The sequence below is a fragment of the Ischnura elegans genome, chromosome 11, assembly GCF_921293095.1.
Source record: "Ischnura elegans chromosome 11, ioIscEleg1.1, whole genome shotgun sequence".
NCBI lineage: Eukaryota > Metazoa > Arthropoda > Insecta > Odonata > Coenagrionidae > Ischnura > Ischnura elegans.
In genome coordinates, this window is record NC_060256.1 from 91,623,168 (window position 1) to 91,637,804 (window position 14,637).

General features: G+C 38.7%; 1 protein-coding gene across 1 annotated transcript in view; it reads right to left on the reverse strand.

Annotated features, from left to right (window-relative positions):
• The window catches only part of LOC124167664 (hemicentin-1), a 450,985-nt gene that overhangs the window by 293,654 nt on the left and 142,694 nt on the right, over nucleotides 1-14,637 (reverse strand). Inside the window, exon 4 of the mRNA XM_046545648.1 lies at nucleotides 8,468-8,612. Coding sequence (XP_046401604.1) covers nucleotides 8,468-8,612 — 145 coding nt within the window. The remainder of the gene's footprint in view (nucleotides 1-8,467; nucleotides 8,613-14,637) is intronic.

Below are 14,637 nucleotides of genomic sequence, written 5' to 3' on the forward strand. Positions count from 1 at the left end.
TCTCTCTCTCTCATGCACGCCATGACCGAGTTGCAAATAAGTGTCAAAGTCTTCCGCAAGGATGGTAAAGTAATGAAAATTTGTTTCCCAGCGACGAGTACGTACGACTGTTTCCCAGCCAGGTTAGTTCAATCAAAGTGAACTCGCATGCACGTCGCTCAGTTGTTTTTTTAGAATACAAAAGTCACCGCCAACAATGACATCGAAATTTCATTCACCTTGAACGATGGCGAAACAAAAAAAAACCTCGCGGAAATCAGTGCAGAGGTGAAGCTCGGAAAAAGCTCAAGGGGAAGTTTTGTCTGAAAATTGTAAAAAAAGTCACTTTAGTCCATAGTAAACTTATTGGAAAAGCTAAATTTAACCTGTATAAATGATTAATCAAATAAGTTTATTAGATATATTTTAGTAATTATAATCGATTAGGAGAGTCTCGACTTTCGTTCTCCGTCTAACCTCAATTAAAAGTGGCTACGTAAGAAAACCAATTTTCACTCTGAAGAGTTGAAACCGAAAAACTCTCATGAATACGTCAATGCATAATGGATTCTGGAACAGATAAATTTCACACTTAAACCTTACATTTAATTAAAGGAGGGTTGAAATGACAACGCAATAAATGTGGAATTGTAGTGGCACATAAAAAGATCCTTATGATAGCTTCAAGGAGACCTAACAACATGAATGGTCAATAATCGTCAGACATGACGGCTTGCTTAAGAAAATCGTTGAGGGAAAGCAAGATGGCACAAATGGTACAGGAAGTATCAGGGATAAGATATATGGATAAGGCAGTGAAGAATGTGAAGTATAAGAAATACTTAAGCCTAAATCACACGATTTTTTTTCATATCCAGTCCAGTAGAGTGATCTTTTCAGCTGTGCTTTTCAAAGACATGGCAAATGGGTGTTTAAGCCATGATTTCATGCATAACGCGCTCATTTTAGGCGTCCTTTATGTTTACTATGCTCGTTATCAAATGATTCAGGGTCGTCGTCACTTGTGTCTCAGCCAAAAGTCATTTACTGTGCGTTTTCAGTAATGTAATACGCAGCAGCAACAAATTATGGAAATTAGGGCTCTGATAGCTATCATTGCTGCAATCCGTTCACAGATGATGTCAGAGAGAAGTCATTGAAGCCATGTCTGAAAATGTGCGTAAAGAATTGTCGTGTGATAATATCCTAAGATGTGAAGAAACTAGTTCGCTAGAGAGCAACATCAAACGATTTTTTTAAATGCTGAACAGTGAGAACGGTTAAAGAAGGATCAAATCAAAGGCAATGTATAACAAGTAGTCACTGTTTCAGCGAAGGTGTATTTTTAAAGTATAGGTTCGCGACATGACGGTCAAGAGGACAATAATTCCATGTGTAAAAAAATTCCCTAACTCAAAATATATCATTAAAATGTGACAACTGACGGAGTTTCAAACAAATCAATCGATCTGTAGCAAATACCTCTAAAAATAAGTAAAAGGTTCGCATTAAATTAGACTACATGCGTCTTTAATATCCCATGAAGAGATACGTTGGCACCCATCGCTGCTTTATTATGATAGCTGGTTTATAAGTGAAGGCACACTGCTTAAATATGCGTTCAAGTTTGTTCAATGGCAAGTAATGTGTACCAATGACCCCATTAGAGAATAGCCTAGAATAATGCACTGAAAAGGTATTAGGCTTGATAATCTTAGGTAATAGTAATATATGTGGTAACCTCATGCATATCAAAGAGATGACTTCTTTAAAATCATGCGTTCAGCCTTAATCTGATGTTAGCCTAGCATAATAAAACAGTCTAGCATTTTTCCGCTAAATAAACTTTAAATTAGGTACAACTGGCTTCCATACAATTATATCACCGCCTTATTCAATACAAGATAATATGAAACTGAAATAAGCACGATAATATAGGCAAGAACGATCTTTCAAAAATGCATAAATGATTGGTCAATCAAAGAAATTTTCTCTCATCAAAATCAAGGCACCTACACGGAGCAAGGTTCCTTAAGTTGACGTCAATTGAGGTTCGCACTCGATGCCTGTTCTTCTGTTTATTGGCCAGAAACTGCAAAGCCTTTCACCGCTACGGAGAAATCGTCAATTCATTGTAGCATGAGGGAACACACTTTGGTCGATTTCCACAGGGGATGGAACACGGCAAAATTTCCATAGGGGAACGGTCTCACAACGCACGCCGGCTCCGGAGACGAGGTTCAAAAAGAGAACAGGAGATGGAGGCGGGGGGGAGAAAGAAAAAAATAAATAAACGGACGCGGAGACATCAATAAAAATTATCTGTATCCCTCCGCGTCGCGATATAACCCGTCCCCCAACCCATCGGCTTCGGACTCCTTCCCGATATTTCCAATTCTACTATTTTTTGCGGGCGAGTAAAAAAAATAGGGCGTGGAAGGGGAGGGAAGAGGAGGTGGGGGAATACGGAACTCGTGTCCTTCGAATGGAAGCGCACAAAAAATCTGACGATCGGCAAAGAGAGAGAGAGAGAAGAGGAAGATGTCACGCAGTCGATATCTGAACAACCAATCACGGACGTGGACTGCGAATAGTACGTCCCCCAATCACACAGATGCAATTTTTTTCAAGGCGTCTCCTACACTCCTCTACATACATTCATACCAGTCACTATATTCTCTTTCTCTAAGTCCCACGTTACGAAATAATACACATGTTTTTTCGCTCTTTTATGATTCCCTGATTTAAAATATATATGAATGGATTGGAAGCCAAGGGGTACAAGTGATTTTTTTCTTAACAGAGTTAGGTAAAGTTAATTGTTAGAATAAATACACAAAAACGTGGTTGCCATGGGAAACGAGTGAGTTTCTGCTCTTTTCTGACATCGAGTGGAAAGTCAAATGCACTAGTAAATGTCTAATTGGTCTCGTTTGCTTTCTATTCCTAATTTCTGTACCTAACTCTGAATAGAAAAGAGAAATCACTTGGCTTCCAACCCACTCATATCTAATGTGAATTAAACACTAGCACACATTTGATGAGGTAACTAAACAGCAACAGCAATTTCAATCAGGTTTAATTTCATTTGCGACGGTAATCAGATATATTTCTGCAATTAATCATTTCGCAATACAAAAATCCATTTATAAGTTACTAACTTCTCTTTTTTGAAGTCCTAAGTTACAAAATAATACACATTTTTCACCAATATATGAATACCTGAATTGAAATACATTGAATGTTTCAGAAATTACAATTAGATGGGATTGTATTTTCGACGGTAAGAATGTTTTAGGCTATCAATGAAATCGCTATATTAAATTTAAAAAAATGGAACAACTGTCATTGAATTCTTTCCCTTACTAAGCTAAAACTATCACTAAGTACAATGAGATGAAACAAGCATATAGGGTTGTAATAATAGGCAATTGCTTAATTCCAAGGAAATAGGCAGCGTAACACCTACGAAGTAATTCAGGTGGTAGACTAATTTTTACTATCAATGATAATGTGATATAATATGAGTGGACACATAAAAAACAGCACGAAGGATATTACTCTAGGAGAAATGGAACATAACAAAGGATCAGGTGGAAAAGACAAACAGTTACAGTTCCCCGACCAACCAAAGCAGTTACTTAGTTTTCCCACGATATATTAAAAATTTTGACGAAGTTATGCCGCAGTGAACAGATACATGCTTATAAATTCCTTTCCCGGTGAATTACGCAAGCGTAAATAAGAATGTTTCCACATTTTTAGGTGCAATGCCTGGCATTTTCCCAGAGCATCAAAATGATAATCTATTTACCACCACGCGATAAGGGTGGGTGCAATGCTTTAGCAAGTCCAAGTATGTACGTAAGAACACAGGTGGGGGCCACGTCTTGCGTTCAATTCGGCTTTCAAATTTAATTATTCAATAATCTTTTTTAATCATAGGATATATATTTTTTATAAAAATAGGATATGAGTAAGTAGATTAATCGTCCTCTCACTGAAAGACTGGGTTCTTCCTTCATAAATCCTGGAAAGTTATCCCGTCTCAACCATCACTATGAAGGTCGTAAAAAACGCCCGTTATCACATAGCACGGCTCCAGTGTGGAGACTAATAAAAATCCAAAGCATTTATCGATGAACTTATCAATCTACATTTCGATTCAAATAAATAGGAAAAAAATACGTGTAAACAAATAGTCAGGTCCAAATTCGCCATCGTGATTCAGTATGCTGATTTCTCATCTAATTACGGTGCGATGCTTCATGGAGAAAATGTAATAAATAAAATTAAGACATGCTCTGTCTCATTGCATGAGTGGCTGCTTCATTCCTGAGTGTCGTACAATACCCTATGCTTCCTCCATCACTTTGAGAGGACGTATAAAAAGAAACACGCCCGTTATCATACCATACACTTCAGGGTTGGCATGGAGAGTATAATGCAGATGCAGTCACAGATCACGAGATGATGCAAGAGCTCTTCTAATGCTCCCAAGTCCCGTCCGTGGCGGAAGAGATAAATCGAAACTTATCTGGTGGAGAAGAGAGGCCTTCCTCCGTGGATTCTATAAAACGCCGAACGGAAATACCCGAGGAGAGCGCGGATATCTGGACAAAAGGACTCGGGGGGGAGGCTCCTGGACTTCGGGACAAAGGAGCGGAAACAATGGGAGGTCCAGGTTGAAGAACGCGAGGAAAAAGGAAGGATTAGAGTTTCCTAGAGACGATAAGGGGAACGTACTACTATAACGGGAGGCAGGCACACTGGGCCGGGGGGACGGCGTGGATAAAAAAAAAAGAAAAAGCTTGACGCCGCAGCAAAAATAACGGTCAGCCAGAAGAGTGACGCAGTTTTATGGTGCAGTCTCGTTTATTTGATAAACTAGGAGCACAATTTACACCGTAGAAAATGAGATTTGAAGACTGGATACTCCACGAAACGAAATTGGCACTTCTTGGCACTTATATTGTTTGTTCTTTTTACATTCTTGGAAGTATACAAAAAAGTAAAAACAGCAACTTTTTGAGGATGCTTGAAAATTCGGCTAATACCTAGATCTTAGTATCCAAATTTACATTTAAAACTAATTTTTGTACCGGAATCTGTATCTTCCAATTACAATAACATCTTAGTGCACTTCCAATACGAGTAGTAATAGCAAGATATCCATTTCAAAATCAGTTAATTATATTCACAATCACTTTGGAACTAAAAATGATGCAATGTCGTCATGAGAGGCACAAAATATAATAAGCTGATGAATTATTAGTACATCTAGAACTTGAGAGGTTGAATACATGAGACATTTATAATTTAATGCAGTTAATGGGAAAGTATTTTTTTTTAATTCTGCACCACAATTATCAGAATTTCACAGTGAATTCACTTTGCTTAATGATTTTGTTATTTGAAGTGGTCCTACACCTTAGTACAAGCGAAAAACTACACATTCTAGGCTGAGGTAGAGATATGTGTATGCATACTTTTAAACCAAGGAGAATTCATCAACTGGAATATAAAACCTAGTAATAAGTTTACTCCGCAAGGTTTACGCAGTTTTTTTCCCCTTGAGGTGGAGAGGAAGTTATGATAAATTTTTGAAAAGAATTAGTCAATACCACGATTTAGCAATTGAGCAAAACGGCAAGTTTAGGATGAACGATAATAAATATAAAAACAAATAAAAGAATATAATGAAAATAAGTTAAATACAAAAAGATAAGATTATTTATTTTTCGAAAGGCGTTCATATCACTCTTTTTTAGAGCCCGAATCAAGATAAAAATCTTTCTTGAAAATAAAAAAAAATCCAACCTCAACGAAGACCCAGGTGACATTGATCGCTCAATCAGGCCGCGATAAACTTGATAGGACATGGCCAGGGTCGGCTAACGAACGGCCCTTAACCGCTGGACCGAGACCAGGCAAAGAGAAAAAAGAATGAAAACGCTGAGGGCACAGAAAGTACGACCTCACATTCCGCACGTGACGTGGTCAGTATCTTCCAGCAAAAGAAGAAGAGGAACAGTTCCCAGTGAACGCGCGCCGTTCCACATCGAGCATGTTGTGTGAGGAATAAAGATGCCGTAAAGAACTATAAACTCACTCACCGAAGAGAATTTGAGTATTTCCATGCTAATAGTTTGAAGGAATAATTATCTGGTTTCTCAGCGGGTGTGGTTTTGGATGCATCATCCCAACGTTTCGAAGGCTGAGCCTGCCTTCGTCTTCAGGGACAGAATGTGGAGCCAAATTCTTGTCGATATTTTGTTTGTTTATTAATAGTGCCCTAAATTACTTTTTCTCCATTATTGTTTTCGTGCATTATTAATTAATTATGATACTCTAATTATTATTTAATAAGATGCCTTTGCCTCTAATGATGCTTATTTCCTCTAGCATAATTTCAATTGCTTCTTTTACCATGATATCCTAATAATTATTCGTTTCATCTTAAGTATTTTTGAAATTTATTTTATGGCCGAGGTCCAAGCCGGTTTGGAACCAGACAATCATTCCTTCTCTCACCCAAACCCTAATGTTAGTTAGGATTGGTGAGGGTAAAGCTCGCCCCGAACTGAGCCATATATGTTTGAATTACGAACGTTCAGGGTAGGCGGGGGAGTAAGTTCCTTCCCCTGTGCCACGTCATACTTTAAGGACTTTGTATGAGGGTGACCAAAGGCCACACCCAATCATTGAACCTCGTTTAGCAAACATGCGCTCTCCTCACTAGGATACCACGTTCCCCTTGACGACTGCAACAATCCGTCTTCTATCAAAAAAAAAAACCAAATGGACTCCATCAAAGGAAAAAAACATGGGGGTTCGGCACAAAAACATGGCCATAGAGCTCTATATCTGTTGCCGTTTCGCGCGTTTTGCGTTACCGTGTCGCCATTTTTTCGGTGTCGTCACTAGGCAGCGGTATCTCGTTCAGAGTGACTTTCGCCATTAACCGTGGTGAAAAAGGGCTTTTTTTCGCTGAAAATTGTCTCGGATACGTTATATGTAAGGATTGTGTAATTTTTGGCTCTGTTATACATTACTGCCGTGTAATGATAAGTGTATATTGATGACTCGTAGCGCCACTATTGGCAATTTTTAAAATCTGATTTTAATGCGCACGGAGCGACAACTATTGCAGTGGCGGACTAAAGGAACCTCTGATGAATTGATCGTGAAAAATACATTCGTATATTTTAACAGTGTATGTCATTATTACAATATTATTATTCCCTTCCATTTTTATAATTATTCCACGAGGATTTTACCTCATTTCTTAGAAGGAACGTCACGTGTTACTTGACGTCTTTAGTTCTATGCCGAGTTGGAGATGCTAGGATGTTGGTGACGATCCTAGCCTCGACCGAAGGCAGAAATATCTGCCCATTGAACCTTCCTAGGGGAGCGGTATCGAGTATCCGTAGCAAATGGCAGTGATTTTTCTAGTGACCCGAAGCCAACCTTTCTACGCTCTTCCCGGGCGTTCCCATTCGTCTTTCCTCGGGAACGCGGAGGACTGAGGCCGGCTCCGAGGAGGAATTCGACGCGCATTTGCAAAGGAAAGAGCCGGTGATTTTTCTCGAATCTCGATCTTAGGGTGACAAGACGGTTCCAGTGAAAAATGTGACAAACCGTCATTTAAGCCAAAAAGGCTCCCTCTGGAACGAGAAATCCGCGACAGCACAAACCAATAACCTCGCTGAAAACCATACGAGGCATAAAAGATTTTCCCCGCAAGCTTCTACATTTAAAGCTAAATTCGACAGAATAAATGCAGAGGGAGTTTCAGGAGGAATCTGAAATAATTCAGGAGATGAAAGGCGTACAATTTTAAGCATCTTTTGACCTATAAAAATGGGTTTGCAAACTCCTTAGTTAGCGAGCTATGGCAACGCAAACAATGCAATTCGATACCTCCACTGCATAAACGCTCAACAATCGCCCACCGAATCACAGCCGCTCATCTATGTAGCCCTTATAATGCTAGATGAGTGGATTTGTGGGCGATTGTCGAGCGTTTTTGAAGTGGAGGTATCGAATTTTGGATGCAATATGCAGTTACCAAGACAACGATTTTTCTCGGTTATCCAGCCTTCCCAAAATTTAATTTAATACACTAGATTACTAATAACATTAAATAATTAAGGTACGGCGAAAATATGCGAAACGATCTAGTTTAATTGTCTGAAACGATCAATCTCAAAAGGGATGAGGTTGCTCAATCGCATATTTAATACTCGCTCAAAGATCTCTCATGACTGGTCTCAAAGACTAATTGTGCATTAAGTAATTGAGCTTAATCAGCATTGCATACATTAAAGCAATACCAGTTCTGTGACGTTAATGCATTACCCTCACTACACTTGCTTCCATATAGTATGAAGGTCGCAGCATCGGCAGAAATCTACTGATAAAAAGGTAAGAGGGAACACGTGAGTCTATGTTTAAATGGACCAATGAAAGGGTAAGTACTCACATTGAATCTCCAACGTCCAGGTGTCCTCCAGTGGCTCGGTTGAGAGGATCGGGTTCTCCGACTTGCAAGTCAAGAATTTTCCAGCGTCGTCTTTCGTCGCAACCATTGAGAGGGTGCTTGTTGTCGTGTTCCCATCACTCGAGGTCTGAAAAAAAGTAGAAAAAAAATTAATAACAAGCAATTGTCTCAGCAAGAATAATTATCACTTTTAATACGACGAAAACAGTCGCTACCTATGCATGATATGAGATTTATTCATATCTGCAAGACTAGATCAATTCTGCTGGAAAAATAATTTCCAGAAATAACTTCACTCATTGATTTGGGAAACAAATTGACTTAAAAAGCTTTGCTAGCTGCACTTAACGCAATTAAAATATTTTTCGGATTTATAGTCTTCCACATCAGCGCCTTACAAGCTTACAAAAAATATTGGGGGGGGGCATACCAGGGATCTTGCCCCGGGAAATTTTATAAGTAGTGAGTTTTAAGTTTTTAAGCATTTTAGTAGCCATATGATCAACATCAGAACCCTGATAACTCTAATCTCGATATCTGGACACTCCGGGGAAAATTGACAAGGCTGACACATTATTCCTCACACCCATAGCGAATTTTTGAGGGGGCTATAAAAAGGGGGCTGACAATAAAACACTATCAATGTTTATCGTGCATTCCAACTTCATTAATTGTTCCCATGAATAAACCGTTGAAACGACACCGTCTGTTTTAGAGTTCCTCATATCCTTGAAAAAATTTCACTGTATCATTCTCTTTGATACTTTCGGGAGGAGACAAGAAATTCGTTTGCATTATAGGGACACATACATTATTAAATAAATTTTTACTCGGTCAGTAATACAATGGGGGTGTTAATTGTTCTATAAAATGGTAATCAGTTACACTTAACTGTCTTTTTTCTTAAAAAAAACTCAAAAGTAAATAAACTTAGGATACAGTATGTGATTACATGTATCATCTGTTTTCATTATTAAACTGAGAAAATTGGACCACTCTTTGACTACAAAACTTTATTCTAATAGAAAGGGCGAAATTTGTATTAGTAATAATTGCCTACGCCCCCGGAAATGTTTCTTTCAGACGCTTTTATCCAGCCAATAGTCGCAAATCAAACGCGCTTTTCCAAGACTATTGCTGGACAATAAATTTTCACTGGTAATTTAGAAACTCACATCACAGCCAGGGGGAAAAATTCTGACTGTAGAACGTAAAAAATAAAGATTCCGCAAAACATTCAAAATTATCGATGGGATCCATTGTAACTAGTCTTGGAATGATCGCGTGCCTTGTCTTGTCGCCGTGAGGCACGCGCGTGCTGCTTCGTCCTGTTAATTGAAGGGTTTGCCGTAATTACCAGGGCGCCCTCTGACGATTCAACTGAAACGGTCACGAGAGGATGCGCAATTGTGACGAGAGTTGAGAAGGTCACGTGACGGGAGAAAGGGAGGGATGTCCGACTCAACGTCTTTTGCCACATTCACATTACGATTGTTCCAGCGATTGTCGGAACTATCGTGCATTAACACGACGATTGTTAAAACCTGTGCTGCCCCCTAGTGCTGACATCTAAAGTGAACGGGAAATTGACGGTAAGCGAAGCTGTTGAGGTATCCAGGGACAAGATATTACTGTGTTCAACGTGTATTAACCGAATAATTTTTCTTCCGCCCATATTCTACCTTCCTAGGACAAATCCACGAAAAAAATAGAGCTTCACGAGCTTTTCGTCTTTCTCTTGTCGCTTCCGTTTCCGGTATCCCAGCGCCTAACTATCATAAAGTGGCAACATTCGGAACTACGTCAACTATTGTCAGGACATGCATTCACACGGATAGTTCGGCCAACTATCGTTTTATATTTTTATCGTTTTTATAATTTTAAGTAGATTATGAAAAGTACTGACGAATTTAAATATACATTTAACGAATAGCGAACTCATTTCCCTCATTTGCGCGTGTCTGCATATATAGATGGGCTGGCAAGGGAAAAATCATATAGGAAATGTGGGATTCAAGGCAGAGAAATCATCTCATCATTGGATGCCAGAGAGAGCTCTTCCAGGAAAAAAAAAGCTATGAGTTCATGCCCTCCACGTCCCCGTGCAAAGGATGAAACTTGGAGGACTCTTCAGATGCCAGCAAAGCGGGTGTCAGAGTTTCAAGGAGAAAATCCCCACGTAATTGGAACAACGTAAGTGACCTTTGAATCGGAAAGCATTTACCCAGGTCAATTGAGATACGCTACCTTCAACCGTCATCGTCAACAATATTTCCCTTTTACCTCGTTTCTAAATAGAAAATGGAGCCATTATATCGCATTGAAAGCTGTAAATCTCCAAAAAAAATTTTATTATACCCATCATAGCTCACAATTTAAAAGCAAAGGGAAAAATGCCCTAAGTGATATAAATGATGCATAAAAAACAAAAACATAGTTTAATATGAACCAATCGTTTCGGTATCCAATATTTTGTCGGGGGAAAAAAAAAGAGACATGGACGTGGTATTCTTTTGTTTTGATACCCTAAAGGAGAAGCTAATCATATCTGCTCCATTACAAAAAGCTTTGGAAGTAAAACCTGTACACATGGGAAAAAAGATAACGGATGAATATTCTCAGTCATTACTGTCGGATCTATGAGACAAACATAGGTAAGCCTCAAATGTAACATCTATTACAGTAATTTAACTCTGAGCGTGGCAAAAGTTAACTTACTTTCTATTCCCAAGTAAATACTTCTAATATCTTTCAGCTGCCTAACTTCCTACTAATATACCACAGTGCGAGGAAAATGTCCAAAATAGGAGTATTTCCTTAATATTTGAGACGAAAGATGCCTTACACATATGAAATTCGCCCGCATACAATGACATACCTAAGTATGCACACCACCCGATACTGCTAAGGGCGTTTACAATTACAAATTATTTTATCAGGCAATTCATTAAAACCTGTGAATCATATCAATTTATTTACCTAGGCAAATTGCAATGATATTTTACCCCGATAATAAAAGTCTACTTTCATTATCAAAATAGTCATCACAAGTAGCAGTCATAAATCACATTATTGACCCAGCTCTACACTTAATTCTTATATCAGCTAATATTTCAACACATATATAATTCTTCCGCTTTACACCACCTGCCCAATAAATCTTATCCAAAGCTTTCTATTCTTCCCTGCCACTAATCCTACACCGATAATTTTTGGGAGATCATCACGTTTCACGACGTGGCCGATTAAATTTTCATCTTTTAACCTAAGGTCTTCATGACTTCTTCCTTCTCCAATTCTCCCAAGATATTCCACTTTACTCACACGATCTTATGATGAAACCATAGTACTTATATCATACTCGTAATGTCGCATGGCATTTTCTCTCCCCTTAACGATGGAAAATATCGTAGCTCTAGCTTCCCTCACTCACGTTCATCAGGCATCGTTAGTCGTGCAGCAGAGTGCACAAGAATGAGAGCACTTCTCCATTATCCCATTTGACTGAGAGCGAGCACGCTGCGTACGGCGCATGCGCAGACGACTCCCGCGCAAACAAACGGGCGGGAAATAGGTCGAGCCCTGATTTTCGAGCGCCACGCACGAGACATCCGCTTTGATTCACGAGAACAATTATTTAAATGTGTGCGGGCGGAAACCTCTGTTCAAAGCAAGCAATCGGTCACTATTGCGGTGGTCCACGAGCGATTCCAAGAGCGACTCTGAAAGCTGGAGCAAACAGAGAGTACAAGATATGGCGAAATGGAGTAAGTATCTGAGGCAGTATAACGTTATGTTGTGAAATACCTGAACTGCAGACGGAGATAACTTAAACTAAAATATCCGTTAACCATAAAAACAGAGGTGTTTAGTAAACACTCTCACCCATTTGAGAAAAAAATATAAAGAAAAAGAAGTTATTTGACCAATAGTAAAGATTAGAAAGGTATAACCCTTAAAACATGATTCAAACATGGGTAAGGATTATATTGACACAATGATAAAACCAAGAATAGATAACATAATACAGTAAATTTAAATTACAAAGCACATAGAGTGCACACAATAGGATAAACAGATTGGCTGAAGATTCTGAAATGATCACAATTTTCGACTACTTCACCACCGAAGAACGAGAAAAGTTTATGCGTGCGTCCAGAGCTGTAGGGAAACCGAAATAAGAAAGTGAAATAAAACAGACTTAATACTTAGTTTATTTGAGATGGAATCGTATATAATTCAGAGGGATTTTAAACGATACTCTATAGAAGAGCAATGCGTCCGTTAGCAATTCACTCCATTAAAAATGCAATTATGTGGAGATTTTAATTAAATTCCCACTATTTCCATGTTTCGGCGACCACATTGCTCAATTACTTACACGATAAAAAATATTCCCATTAATATATATTATTATATACTGCATTAAATAACATTATACTGTGGTTTACTGTAATTATGGGAGTCACGTTTGGATGCGTTTAATGAATAGAGACTTAACTTCAATAGAGTGCGGTATAAAAATAAAAAAGATGGACAGACAATAAATACCTTTTAGCACAAGGGCCGAAACATGAATTCAAATTCCTGAAATATAATTTATGTTAAGAAAAAGTACCCTAATATAGTTTCTAGGCAACGAAATCGTATGCGCAAGTACATTTTTCAATCCTCCAATACCATGGTCACCATAACTACCATTTAGTAGGTGATGTACACATAAACGTACAAAATAACGCACCGATATTCCCTCTTTTCATGCATAGAGAGGTAATAAATATGAAGACAGAGCCCCATGGACCTGATCATAAATTAATACCAGCAGCTATTTCATTTTACATGCTTCCAATACAGGTGGAGACTCTGCATGATCGATACGGAATAACTGTCTTCCATCAAATCGAACAAGATATTTTTTTCTTTTAGAGAAAATAAAAGTTGCGACCACTCAACTGGATGTGCAATTGGGTTTGATTAAAGCAGATCGTTCACCTAACCTACATGAAGTGGCAAAGTACGGGATGGCCACCTCCCTACTGCATTGAATGAATACTGCGGGAAGTTAAAGTTAATGATATACGGACCGCGGACGGCACCTGATTCAAAAGGGTGCCGCTCATCACGAATGTAATGTCCACTCGCAAGTAATGGAGCCAGCCGGCCATTTCTCTCAACCGGCGAGCGCATATTGGAGCATCCGATATGTATAGGAAGGGTGGGCGGCCATTGATTAAAACGTCCACAGTCGGATTGTAGCGTTCAAGCCACCCATCTGCGACGGTAACAATGAAATGCATCAATCCTTGTGACGAAAAGTGATATGCGTTTGCATTCCTGGAAATGCGCGACGAGCGGGGAAGTGTTCGTATAGGTTTATCCATCAAATGCGGAACTCGCGCGCATTTTTCACGAAATATACTGGGCCAATATGAGCCCGGATGATGCGACCAATTATGCAAGGTCATTGACGGAGTTATGAAGACGTCTGAATGAATCACTGCGTACCAGGAATATTTTTTTTAGTAATTTCTCTATGGTGAAGAGCGATGATTACTTTTTATTCACGCCCCTTGGTTTCCAGAAATGGATTCATTATTTATTTATTAGTTTATTGGTTTTTATTGTTTTCCCAACAACATAATTACAGGAAAAACAATTGATAGAAAGTATATAAACTAATCTATATAACATGAAGCCCCTTAACGACCACTCATTCATTCATTCATTCATTCACGTATACAAATGTTTGGGGTGAACGAGACGAGATACGGCAAAAAGTCTAATGAAGACCCCCTCTAAAATTGTCTGAAACCCCAGGAAAAATTATGAAAACACTAAATTTACAATTATTTATCCGTCTATTCAATTAAAAGTGAGTATAGGGATTAGTTCAAAAAATGGCCACCAAATTCCAATGGCGGCGCGGCAGTCATACAAACGAACCATCATAGCAACATATTTGTTTATGCAAAGAGGAGGAGCTAAATTGGGAAAGAAGATAAAGGAAATGAAACGAAAAACTGATAAATATAAGGTAGGAAATTAAGAAAGTAATAATTGAAGTGTCTATTTCTTTGCGTCTTCTTTCCGCAAGAACAAACATCTGTTTAAATCAAAGCGCATTCAAATCAAAAGCGGAGAAATGTAAGGTA